The sequence below is a fragment of the Mustelus asterias genome, chromosome 12 (genome assembly GCF_964213995.1).
Source record: "Mustelus asterias chromosome 12, sMusAst1.hap1.1, whole genome shotgun sequence".
Taxonomy (NCBI): Eukaryota; Metazoa; Chordata; class Chondrichthyes; order Carcharhiniformes; family Triakidae; genus Mustelus; species Mustelus asterias.
In genome coordinates this window covers 12,868,194-12,881,762 of record NC_135812.1, presented here as the reverse complement: position 1 = coordinate 12,881,762, position 13,569 = coordinate 12,868,194, and the positions used below count along the sequence as shown (strand labels likewise).

The 13,569-nt window shown below is 42.5% G+C and overlaps 1 protein-coding gene across 4 annotated transcripts in view; it reads right to left on the bottom strand.

Moving 5' to 3' along the window:
- The window catches only part of spata22 (spermatogenesis associated 22), a 77,204-nt gene that overhangs the window by 26,554 nt on the left and 37,081 nt on the right, over positions 1-13,569 (bottom strand). For all 4 annotated transcript variants that reach the window (XR_013499216.1, XM_078225930.1, XM_078225929.1 and 1 more), the window contains one exon: positions 10,831-10,960. Coding sequence is in view for 3 of the 4 variants with exons in the window: in XM_078225930.1 (XP_078082056.1) it covers positions 10,831-10,960 (130 nt within the window). In the remaining variant the exon portion in view is untranslated. The remainder of the gene's footprint in view (positions 1-10,830; positions 10,961-13,569) is intronic.

Sequence of the window (13,569 nt, the reverse complement as noted above, 5' to 3'; positions counted from 1 at the left end):
GCAAGGAGGCCAATAAGAGTGACAGGTTTGGTGAAAAAAAAGCCCCAAGTAATTTACCATTCCCAAAAATGACGAGTTCAGATGCCTCCTTTATGGTTCTGACCATGTCTTCCATGAGGTGTAATCCTGTGCATCTACATGGTACCCCAGGTAAGTTACTTCAGTGGCTTGAAAAGTACATTTTCCTCTTGAGGTGAACTCCAGCCTCTTGAAATCTCCTCAGCACCTCCTCTAAGTTTGCTAGATGCTCAGCTTCTATCAATCCAGCTATGTGAACATCATCATGGTATACCACAACACGTGGCAGCCCCCGCAGCACTTTCTCCATTGTCCTCTGGAAAATTGCACATGCTGAATACACATCAAAAGGCAAGTATGCGTATTGGAACAACTCTTTGTGTGTTTTTATATAACCTCGAAAAACATCGTCTAATTCGAGTTGCTGATGTGCGTGACTCATATCCAGCTTTATATAAGATTTACTTCCAGCCAGCTTTGCATACAGGTCTTCATTCATCGGGATTAGATATTTACCCAATTTAGCAGCCCAATTAACTTGCAATCACAACAAACGTGGGCAGTCTTGTCCCATTTCAATATGGAAACTATGGGTGCTGCACATTCTGAGGACTGAACTGGTTAGATGATGCCCAGTTCTTCCAATCACTTTAATTCAGCATCTACTTTATCTGTTAAAGCATATGGGACTGGTCTTGCCCTAAAGAATCGTGGGGTCACATCTGGGTCCACATGGATCTTCGCTTGCTGGTCTTCTATTTTGTCTAATTCATCCTTGAAGATGCTCTCATATTTCTTCATTATTTCACGCAGTCCTCCTTCCTGCAATTTGAAAATTGGTCCAACTTAAGCATGTCACAGCTTGTTGCTATGATCACTGACAGAGGGGCAGATGGTTGCCTATCGCTTACAGGGCATTTCAGTGCCCATTATTCTTATCATTTCTCCAGTGTAAGTTGTTAACCTGACCGCCGTACTCTTCAAATTCAAGTACTGATATGTATTCTTACCTGTCACAGTAGCTGATGCCCCTGTATCAACTTCCACCTTAAGAGGCTTCCCACTTACCCGGAGCATTACAGTCATAGGGACTATCTTGCCCATTTTTATATTAAACAGTGAGTGAATATTTAAATTGTTGGTGTTAGACTCTTCCACTTTGTGTACTAGTACGCATTATTTAATCAGCTACTCAGTAGACTTGACTTGGCTCTGCATCTATGCCTTAAATGGCCCCTCCTATGACAAAAAAAACACTCTGCCTCCTGCAGGATTCAGGGGAGTGGTTACCTCCACATCGGTAACATTCCGCTTCAAGCTTTGCTGATTCATTGTCTCTTCTAAATCTTCTTCTTTTATTTGTGGCCAAACTCATTTCCTGCCTTGCGGCTACTTCTTTGATTTTGGCGCCACTGCTGACTGCAGGTTCGTGCCCCAAGTGGTGAATGGCACCATTTTGTGCACTCTCTAACTCTTGTGCTCCTTTTTTAACGCTTTTCATTGCCAGTGCTATCTTCATTACTCATTTAAAATTTATATCACTTCACAGATTAATCTGTCTCATAACATATCATCCACGGTGGCTCCAAGATCACAATACTCCAATATCTGCTTCGATTTAGTGATATAAGTTGCAATCATTTCACCTGGGACTCTCCCCCTTGAATTAAACTTGAATCTCTGGAATATGATTTATGGTTTAGGCTGGAAATGTAACTGCACCAATTTCACAAGCTCACTGAATGTGCTTATTTAAGTTCTTCTGGGACTTTAGACTAGGTATGCAGGATCATGTGAGACTTGATTAGGTTAATTGACAGAGACAGAGTGATGTGGTTAATGGGAGTAGCTAAGCTTGCAGGCAAAAACAGTTTCATTTTCATTTTTAATTAAGTGCAGTTGCTGCCTGGAGCTGGTAGAAGAAAGAGTGTCTTCCTGTCTGTCTCTCTCTCTCTCTCTCTATAGAGGCTTTTTGAAAGCTCCAAGACTGTTAACCTAAGTTAAAGAAAGTATGCCTGAGTTCTGCTAATTAATTTAAAAGAGGGGTTTGAGTCTATAAGAGAAATATTGCTTGATTGGAACTAATAGTGAAGGTTAACAGTTGAGAATTTTTAAATTCATTTGTGGGACAAGGGCATCACTCGCTGGCCAGCATTTATTGCCCATCCCTGGTTGCCTGAAGAAAGCTGAGAGTCAACCACATTGCTATGGAGTCACATATAAACCAGACCAGGTATGGATGGAAGATTTCATTCCCTAAAGGACATTAATGAACCAGATGGATTTTTCTGACAATCGACAATGGTTTCATGGTCATCAGTAGATTCTTAACTCCAGACATATTTTTTATTGAATTCAAATTTCACCATCTTACATGGTGGGATTCAAACCTGGGTGCCCAGAACATTAGCGGAGTTTCTGGATCAACAGTCCAGCGATAATATCGCTAGTCCATTGCCTCTTCTTGTCAAGTATAAGTATTGTTCAATTGTTAAAGGTTGCGTCAATTCATTTGTTATAGTTGAGCTGTATTGTTAAATAACATTTGATTTGATAAAAGCACCCTAGATTTTCAGTAGAATCACACCTGGAATAAAAAATCCTATCCTCACATTAATGCCAAAATAGAAAAATTGTTGGGGTCTAGTCTGGCTTCATAACATATCTTGGGGTTTCTGACCTGGTACCCTAACATATTCATACAAAAGGGGGTAGGAAAGATGCATTATGGAAATACAATCTTCAGGGTGATTTTCACCACGTGTTGTGGTCCATGGGAATGCCGATATGGGTGTAAAATAAGGCGAGAATTGGGAAATGTGACTCTAGTTGGCAAAATCACTGGTGACATCATAGGTTCATGCTAATATAGAGGGAGAAGCATTGCCCCTTGGCACAGGTTGGCAGTGCCAACCTAGCAGTTGCAACCTATGCCAGGGGCAGTGCCAGGGGTGGGTCCTCTGGGCAGCCCAATGGGAGGGATTCCCCTTATGTGTGTTGGGGAGGGCAGTTGCCCTGATGCCTGCAAGGGAGACTAGGGGTGTGAGAGGGGGTCGCCCCAATGCCTGCAAGGTAGGTGAGAGGGGGTCGACCCAATGCCTGCAAAGGGAGGGTGCCCCGATGTTGGTGTTGTGTGGGGGGTGGGACCCGTCGAGGTGTTGGGGGCAGCCCCGATGCTTGTGAGGGGGGTTCTAACATGTACATCAGGGGAGCTGCAAGCCATTCAGTTTCAATGTTCAGGACGTCCTTTAAAGATGATCTCTGTGGAACTGGCCTTGCTGGCTCTATCAAGGCCTGCCCTGCCAGAGTAAACCCCACGTACTGATTTTTATTCGCTCTGAGAGGCTCAAGATCTGGAGTAAAAACTTGGCTGTGCAGCTGGAGAGCTAAACACCAGTTTTCAATCAGAGTCTAACACTTTGAAAATATGTGGGAAAATTCCGCCCATAATGTATCTTGTACTTAATAACATGTTGTTCCAGGTGCTCATATCGGTTTCATTAAGGCTCACCTTAGTGAGCTTTCAGGCTGACATATACCAAAGTACAACACATGATATCTTCTTTGGTTTTACTATGAAACATTATTGCTACTGAAACATTTATTGTTAGATTTCTGAAAGCCAGCTGGTGAAGGATAGAACTGGAGCCAATCTTTTATAAGCCTTTATTTACCGTTCCAGCGTACATGTCCTAACCCAACAACCAATTTCAGCCTGCCTCTATTAATACTCTTTTGAACAAAACAAACAACCAATGTGCCTATTTATAGAGACACAAGTGAATCCCCTGTTAATTCCCACAACCTGCACACAACTGATCACAATTTCTATATAATTAACAGTTATGCATCTTGGGCAGATTGAACTTCAGGTCTATCATTTGCTTTGTTTCCCCAAAAGTGGATTCTATGCTGGATAAGTGTAACTGACACCATACATGCTGTTCTCCCATGTCTACTCCATGAGGAAAAAGTCACCATGACGCACTCCCAAATTCAAAACTACAAGTAAAATTGTCTCAAAATGAAACTGGCCACTAAATTAGCATCCAAATCGGATATATTTTACTCTACCCAATATAGTGTCAGTGATTTTAGAAAGAGGACAATTGCTTGTCACTGGTGTGTCAATAAGGTTAAGAATATACAGGTAAAGAGCACTGATTAAATATCTTGAGCACATATAAATGGAAATTCGTGTGATGTCCTCCGGTACACATCAGGCCTTCCCCGGTGCATCATACTCTCGGAAATGATATTTTGGTTAAATTAGTTAAATTTCCTTTGACATTTTGTTTTAGTTACAGTGCCCCACCAGGGGTTGTCATCCCTCCAATCTGATTAATTTATTGATTTTTGTTGTCTGAAAGAAGTATAAAGAGAAATTCTGTACATTATTTCTGTCAGCACAGTAAGAAATCTCACAACACCAGGTTGAAGTCCAACAGGTTTATTTGGTAGCACGAGCTATTATAGCCATGTGGACCATATTCGTACCTCGATATGCCAACATCATCATGCACAGGTTCGAACAAAACCTTTTCACCGCACAGGACCTTCAACTGATGCTATACACTAGATACATCGATGACATCACTGAAACAAACTATATGATGACATCAACAAGTTCCATCCCACCATCAGACTCACCAAGAACTACTCTCCAGAATCGGTTGCATTCTTGGACACACGTATCTCCATCAAGGACAGTCACCTCAGCACTTCACTATAACACAAGCCCACAGATAATCTCACGATGCTCCACTTTTCCAGCTTCCACCCTAAACACGTTAAAGAAGCCATCCCCTATGGACAAGCCCTCCGTATACACAGGATCTGCTCAGATGAGGAGGATCGCAACAGACACCTCCAGACGCTGAAAGACGCCCTCATAAGAACAGGATATGGCGCTCGACTCATCGATCAACAGTTCTGACGCGCCACACCAAAAAATCCATGCCGACCTCCTCAGAAGTCAAACACGGGACACGGTGGACAGAGTACCCTTCATTGTCCAGTACTTCTCTGGAGCAGAGAAGCTACGACATCTTCTCCGGAGCCTTCAACATGTCATTGATGAAGATGAACATCTCGCCAAGGCCATCCCACATCCCCACTACTTGCCTTCAAACAACTGCGCAACCTCAAACAGACCATTGTGCGCAGCAAACTACCCAGTCTTCAGGAGAACAGTGACCACGACACCACACAACCCTGCCACAACAACCACTGCAAGAAGTGCCGGATCATTGATACAGATGCCATCATCTCACGTGAGAACATCAGCCACCAGGTACACGGTACATACTCTTGCAACTCGGCCAACGTTGTCTACCTGATACGCTGCAGGAAAGAATGTCCCGAGGCATGGTACATTGGAGAGACCATGCAGATGCTATGTCAACGGACGAATGGACACTGCTCGACAATCACCAGGCAGGAGTGTTCCCTTCCTGTCAGGGAACACTTCAGCAGTCAAGGGCATTCAGCCTCTCATCTTCAGGTAAGTGTTCTCCAAGACGGCCTTCAAGACACATGACAACGCAGAATCGCCAAGCAGAAACTGATAGCCAAGTTCTGCACACATGAGGATGGCCTCAACTGGGTTGATGTAACTGATGCGCGATTAAATGACTCGGGAGGCTGGATCGTACCCGGGAAATAAAGGCTTTTATTAGTAACAAGAATGGAGCATACTGCTTAACAATACAATCCCAGACTAAAGGGTCACCAGGCAGTGCAGTGACCTATATACTCCTACAGGTAGGCGGAGCCAACCGGAGTGTACCACAGAACAATACCAACAGGTAGAACACCCCAACCCTAACCCCAACAGTGACAACAGTAACATATGTACAAGTACCCACAGTGCTAACCATCTATGGTTCAGTACCCATAGTGGTAACCATCTATGGTTCACCACAGTAACACTACCTGTAACCCCCACGATTTGCCTGGGCTTGCAAAATCTCACTAACTGTCCTGGCTTGAGACAATTCACACCTCTTTAACCTGTGCTTAACCCTCTTTCCACTCACGTTGTCTGCACCTGTAAAGACTTGATTACCTGTTAAGACTCGCATTCCAACCATTATCTTACAATTGAGTTTGTGTCTATATATGCCCTGTTTGTGAGCCCAACTCTTCACTCACCTGATGAAGGGGCAGCGTTCTGAAAGCTCATGCTACCAAATAAAACTGTTGGGCTTTAACCTGGTGTTGTGAGACTTCTTACTGTGCCCATCCCAGTCCAACGCCGGCATCTCCACATTATTTCTATAGAGCAGTGGGTATCATGTTTGTTTTATACTCAAAAGGGCCTCGTTTTGAAACCAGGCAGAAATATGGGAAATTGGTGTGGAGCCACATAATTTATGTTAATACAAATTTAAATATCATTTAAATGTTATTAGCAAGCTCAGGACTGAAATCTCCAGGCCCACTAGCATCTCCCCCCTCGCCAGGAGTATTTCACTCCAGCGGGGTTTACATTAGCTCCACACTTTTGGGGAGCTGGCGGCTGACCCCACTGTAGTGAGAAGGGGACAATCAAGGCCCCCTAGAGGGTCGGGCAACGGAGGGTGTGCCCCCCCCCCCCCCCCCGCCCCGGGCATTTGCACTTTGGCAGTGTCAGCCTGTGCTCCCTGGCACTGCCCAAGGGGCAAAGTGTCAATGCCCAGGGGTACCTTGGCATTGTCCAACGGGCAGTGCCAAGGGGGCAGGGCCTGGTAGGGGCGGGATCTCCAGGGCAATTTGTGGGGTGGGGAGTCCCGCTGCCACTCTGCAGTCAGGATCAGTGGGGGAGGGTGGGAGGCCAGCGATCGGGGCTGGCCATCAGTGGGGGAGCAGCCTGCTGGGGATGTCGGGCTGCAGGAGGGGGGCAGCATTGCAGGGGAGGGGGGGGGGGGGGGCGGGGGGGTGGGGGGGGGGGGGCGTTGGCAGTACAGTAAGGGGGGAATTGGGGAAGGAGAAATGTTTTGGATCATTTTTGTGGTTTTGCATGATACTAGCCACCAAATATGCTATTCACATTAATCCAATCTCATTAATCCACTACGTTTGTCCCTTCAGTTCTGGTGTCTGTAATCTCCAAATCAGTAAGTTCAAGTGTACATAGTTCCTGACTGCTAATAAACTTTGAACAGTGTAGGGTGCAGGGTTTGTTTTATATTTGTTAACAAGTATCAGCCAACAAAGAACCTCTGCCAGGTAGCTGGGAGCAGTTCAAATTTGTTTGCATTTTGATAGCTAATAAAGCCAGCTACTGCTACAGGCTGCAGTTTTTCCATTCAAATAATTTTACAGGCAATACTCAGTTAGCTTGAGTCTACATAACATGTTGTGCTGTCATCCTCAAACCAGCAAACAATGATACTGCTATGTTCACATACAGCATTACATTTACTAATCTGCCAGGAACAAAGTACAAGGACCCATAGTTGATCATTTAAGTGTTGAGTACCTCAACAATATCTCCATTTATCCTTTCCTTTTTTAATTGTGTCAGTACAGTGTTATATCTTTCATTGTCAGTGGTTCTCTGCTGTCGCTCTGTATGCATGCACCATAGCTAGGATTAGTATGCCATCTACTGTTGGATGATAATTGTTTTCTTGTATCCTTTTTGAATCTGGTTGGGGATTGTTTCATTGGCATTAAAGCAGAAAGTAGCTAAGAGGCCCAATTAGCTCAGTTAGAGTGTATGCTCAATAATACAAATGATGCGCGTTCAATCCATGTACCTACTCAAGTATTTCTTGGGGCTTGCCTCTTTTCTTTCCCCATTATAATGTCATGGCATTGTGGAATCATGATTAGCAACCCTCAGGTATTGAAGGTGCTACATGAAGAGAGAGAGAGAGAGCAGTTCTTAGTCTGAATTTACTTAATTATAGTTTTACATTGACTTACTTTATACGGCTGCTTCACCAATCAGGCTGAAAATCAGAAGCAATTTGGCCCACACACAGCTTCTTCCCTGCTGCCATCAGACTTTTGAATGGACCTACCTCATATTAAGTTGATCTTCCTGTACTCCCTAACTATGACTATAACACTGCACTCTCTTCTTTCCTTCTCTATGTATGGTATGCTTTGTCTGTATAGCGCGCAAGAAACAATGCTTTTCACTGTATACTAATACATGTGACAATAATAAATCAATTCAAAATCACACAATGTCCTGATGAGCAGCACTAACTGACAAGAACATTCATGGGGAATAGCTTTATAATGGATTCTAAAGTGTGGTTCTGTCCAATAGTACTCAAAGCCATTGTCAGTAGCAATAACACACATATTGGGCGGAATCTTCCTGTCCCGCCTGCCACGGGAATCATAGCGGGTGGGACATGGACCATGCAAAGATCCATTGACCTCGGATGGGATTTTCTGGTCTTGGGGCGCGTGCGGCCAGAAAAACCCGCCTATTACTTTTTTCTGGTTATATGGTTGTTTGAAGATATTATGTATTCGCTCCTCAATATTCTTCCATTCTTGCTTACTGATAACTTGTGCTACAGTGTAATTCCCTGATCAGTGAAAGCCTAAAAATAGCATTCTTCAGCTGCCAGCTCACATTGAATTAAACAATTTTGGATATCAGGCCAAGCCCATTACTTCCCTCGAGTATTTTCTGCACGCCTATATATTCCAGCAGGGATCACTAGCCAATCAGGAGTGGAAGTTATTATCTGATTTTCTTTATCTATCATTCCTCCCTAATCTGACACTAATGCCAAATGCTGTGCTACCACAACTATGATAGTTGAGATCAGATAACAGCACCGACCAAGGATTGAACATGGGACTTCAAATAATTGTCACATTTAAAATTGTCCTAAATCCTCTCTATCACCCTACCTCTCTCTCCACCTTCAAGATGTTTCTTAATCCTCTCACTTTTGACAACATTCTTGGTCATCTGTACTCACTTCCTCTGTGGCTGTGTCAAAAATGTTTTCACTGACTCTTGTTAAGCTCCAAGAGTCATTTCACTACTTTAAAGTAACTTTATAAACGTAAGTAGTAGTTTTTTGGTGGTGGTATAGGGAAACAGCCTAAAGAGAGCACCAGGAGCATTCCTATGTGCAGTTTAATGGTCAAGAGACTTCAAAAATTACTGAAGTAGGAAAGTCTACAATTTCTGCAAATCGCATTTAATTAATGATGGGAATATCCATAAGATTAAAAATTACACAGGTTTATTACAATAATGTCCATGGATGACACAGTGGTTAGCACTGCTGCCTCACAGCTCCAGGGACCTGGGTTTGATTCCCGGCTTGGGTCACTGCCTGTGTGGAGTTTGCACATTTTTCCCATGTCTGCGTGAGTTTCCTCCGGGTGCTCCGGTTTCCTCCCACAGTCCAAAGATATAGATGTTAGGTTGATTGGCCATGTTAAATTGACCCTAGTGTCCGAGGATGTGTAGGTTAGAGGGATTAGCGGGGTAAATTGTGGGACTGTGGGGATAGGACCTGGGATGGGATTGCTGTCAGTGCAGACTTGATGAGCCGAATGGCCTCCTTCTACACTGTAGGGTTTCTATGATTCTATAATGCAATAGCCTGTTTCTCATTTATTGGGATGATAAACTGTAGTTATTGCCATGACTAGTTTCCTAATTTGTTATCTTTTTGCAAAATTTTGAGAGCTTCTTAATTCTGACTTTTTAAAAAATAAAGACACATGTTTGGGGGGTTGGTGGTAATGGGCGGTCCATATTATCTGTAAGGAATGTTTGATTCAGTGTTTATATGTTTCATTTTTCAACCCAAAGATTCATGGTTTAAATCTTTATCCAATCTCTTCCCCCATAAATCATAAATCACCCCCCAATCAAGTTAATTGGCTTAAAAGAACTCCTAATTTCTATTCTCCAAAAAATCTAGTTTCTAATTGGGTAGCATTTCGTTAGCGGGAGCCTTGCACAAAGGAGTGGCCTTTATCTGAAAGAATTTTACACTCCAATGCACACTAGGCCCAAAAAGGGAAAATGGGCATTCCCCTTAGTTGATTAAGACAGGCTGCATGGAAGTTATTTGAATAAACTTACAAATGCATAAAAATTAGCACCAGATTCAGCAGTCCAAGTGCACTTCAAGATAACAATCAAACAGAACTTGAGTTCTTACTTTATGCTTCTATCTCGTAGCTTGCCTGTATAATCAACCGCCCATCTTGACTTTAAATTTATTTTACAGCGTCTGGGTTAATTACTAAAATGTTTAACTTCGAGTTATAATAAATTCAAATCTACTTTCAGTGGCGCTCAGGTGAATTTCTGGAAACATCCATGGAAATACACCAACCTGAATGAGACCATGAGAGTAATAAAGAGTATGGTGGAAATGGCTCCAAATCTTTGAATTGTTTGGTTTCTGAAGTTTGGTTTCTGTTGTGCATTCAATTTAATGTATGTAGCATTAAGGATGAGCAGATACTCCTCAAAATCTATTGCCATCACTAGACAAAACATTATTCATTTCATTCACTCGAGGTGCAGCAAATTCCGAGTCTCGGAATGGAGCTACGACCTTGTTTCAAGCGCAAAATGTTTCACAGCTTAAAAACTCAGTAAATCTCACCTTATTTTAGAAGTCTGATTACATTTTTTATGATACATTTTTGTTACCCTTTCTGGTGAGTTCAGATTACATTTCTGAATGGTTGATTAACTAGTTTGTGGTGGAAAGAATTGCAAATCTTCTGTTTTTGTTAGGCATTTATAGAAATTCAGATATTATATAATATTTATACATAAAGTAGTCATGCATTTACCAAGAGTGAAATCTAAATCTGTGTACATACCCAAGACCTCAAATAGCAATGCACATCTCTGGTTATACTGAGTCCAATGTTTCATGCCTTCTATAGTTGTAGTCACAATACGTAATGAATTATCCGGTTGCATGATTTTCATCTGAAGTGGTTTTGACTTCTATTTAAGCAAAACGAGGTAAAGGTTCAGCATATCCATCAGCACAAAATATTAACTAATGCAAAATGCAACAAACTTATTGCAATTTGATTTTCTATTATAGAATCCACAGAGCAGAAGGAGGCCATTTGGCCCATTGAGCCTGCACCGATAACAATCTCACCCAAGTCCCTTCCCCGTAACCCCACATATTTACCCTCCTACTCCCCCTGACACTAAGGGGCAACTTAACATGGCCAATCAACCTAACCGGCACATCTTTGGAGTGCGGGAGGAAACCGGAGCACCCAGAGGAAACCCACGCAGACATGGGGAGAATGTGCAAACTCCACACAGACAGTCACCCTAGGCCGGAATTTAACCCAGATCCCTGGCACTGTGAAGTGGCAGTGCTAACCACTGTGCCACCGTGCCGCCCCACTCTATTCTATTACCTATAATCATGAATGGATGATTCGCAAATATTTTTGGTATAATGAACCTGCATTTCTACAGTTCAATTAACATAATAAAACATCACAAGACAATTCGCTTAAATATTATCAATGGAAATTGGATTCTGAGTCATATAAGGCGATATGCAGCAGATGACTGATAGCTTTGTGCACTGACCATCATGCAGGCTTGGTGGTGTGGTGGTTAATAAGATATTCTTTGAAGAATCGTACACTGACTTGATGACCTGGTGAGGTGGTTGACATTCTTGCAGCACTGTTGCCAGGTCTTTGAGGTTAGATGTTGATGATTATGTTGTCACAGGTACACAGAGAATGGGCATTTTTTTGATAAGGATTGAGAACACAGATAAAGATCATTAACTGGAACACTTGGGTAGAAGTTAGAAGGCAGAAATTGGTATTGTTGCATCCTGTGAATAAACCTACCAACAAGGAAAAGATTTGTGTCCCTTTTTGTACTTTACAATCTGGTTTGGATCCACTTAATATGGTGGGAGAGAATTGTTGCCTAAAGGTGAAGATTGGAATCTAAGGATATTTTTCAGACAGAAGGTTATAATTGGAGTTACTTTTGAGAAGAATTGCTGAAACCAAATGTAAAGCCTCAGGGCATGATTTCCCATTCATGTTCTCTGAACATTATAACCAATGGAAAATTAGGTAGATATATGGACCATGGGTTTGTAAGGTGGACACTGAGGAATTTTTGGATTATCTACGAAGCTTTAAGGATAAAATTTATGAGAAGGCCTTTGATAAATTTAGAAAGACAGCTGGTAACTCCATAGGAGAATATATCATGGAATTTAACAGGCTTTTTCAAGATTGCAGAAATCCTATTTGGAAATTGCTTGCTTTCAAATTGTTGGATTGTACTAAAGCGTTACATGTGGATAGGTTACTGATCTTAACTGGAGCTAAATTCTCAGAAAGAGACACATTTTTGGATTAGATGTCTGAGGCTTTAAAAAAAAACGGTCATTTCCAGTGACCACCATGGCACAAATGGAACATTGGGAGGTGTCACAAAAGATGGAGGATTCAATGTTTGCAGCTTTTCGAGACTGTTCAGATATGGGATGCAAGCATTAATACAACAGAGGCATCACAGATTAAAGAAACAAGGGTGGAGACCATTTTTTGGCAGGTCTGGCAGATAACACAGAAACATAGAAACTAGAAGCAGGAGTATTCAGTCCTTGGAGCCTGCTCCGCCATTCATTTTGATCATGGCTGATCATTGAATTCAATATTCTGATCCCCCCTTCCCCCCCTTATCCTTTGATTCCTTTCGCCCCAAGAGCTATATCTATTTTTTTCCTGAAATCAGACAACATTTTGACCTTAACTACTTCCTGTGGTAATGAATTCCACACATTCACCGCCCTCTGGGTGAAGAAATTTCTCACCTCAGTCCTAAAAGGTTTACCCCTTATCCTCAAACTGTGACCCCTAGTTCTCGACTCCCCCACCAATGGGAACATTCTTTTTAAATCTACCCTGTCTAACCCTGTTAGAATTTTAGAAGTTCTCCAGTGAATATAATCCTAACCGACTTAGTCTTTCCTCATATAACAGACCTGCCATCCCAGGAATCAACCTGGTAAATCTTCGCTGTACTCCCTCTATAGCAAGGACACCCTTCCTCAGATAAGGACACCAAAACTGCACTCAGTACTCCAGATGTGGCCTCACCAACACCCTATACAATTGCAGCAAAACATCACTATCCCTATACTCAAATCCTCTCGCTATGAAGGCCAACATACCAGTTTCCTTCTTTACTGCCTGCTGAACCTGTGCACTTACTTTCAACGACTGCTGCACGAGGACTCCAAGGACTCTCATTGAGTCTACCACCTCTCTCAATTTACAACGATTCAAGTAATAATCTGTCTTCCTATTATTGCTACCAAAGTGGATAATCTCACATTTGTCCACATTATACAGCATCTGCCATGCAGATGCCCACACACTCAGCCTGTCCAAATCACGCTGAAGCATCTCTGCATCCTACTCACAGCTCACCCTCCCACCCAACTTTGTATCATCATCAAATCTGAAGATCAGTTCCCTCTTCCAAATCATTCATATATAATGTGAACAGTTGGGGGATCCCTGTGGAACCCCACTAGTCACTGACTGTCAATC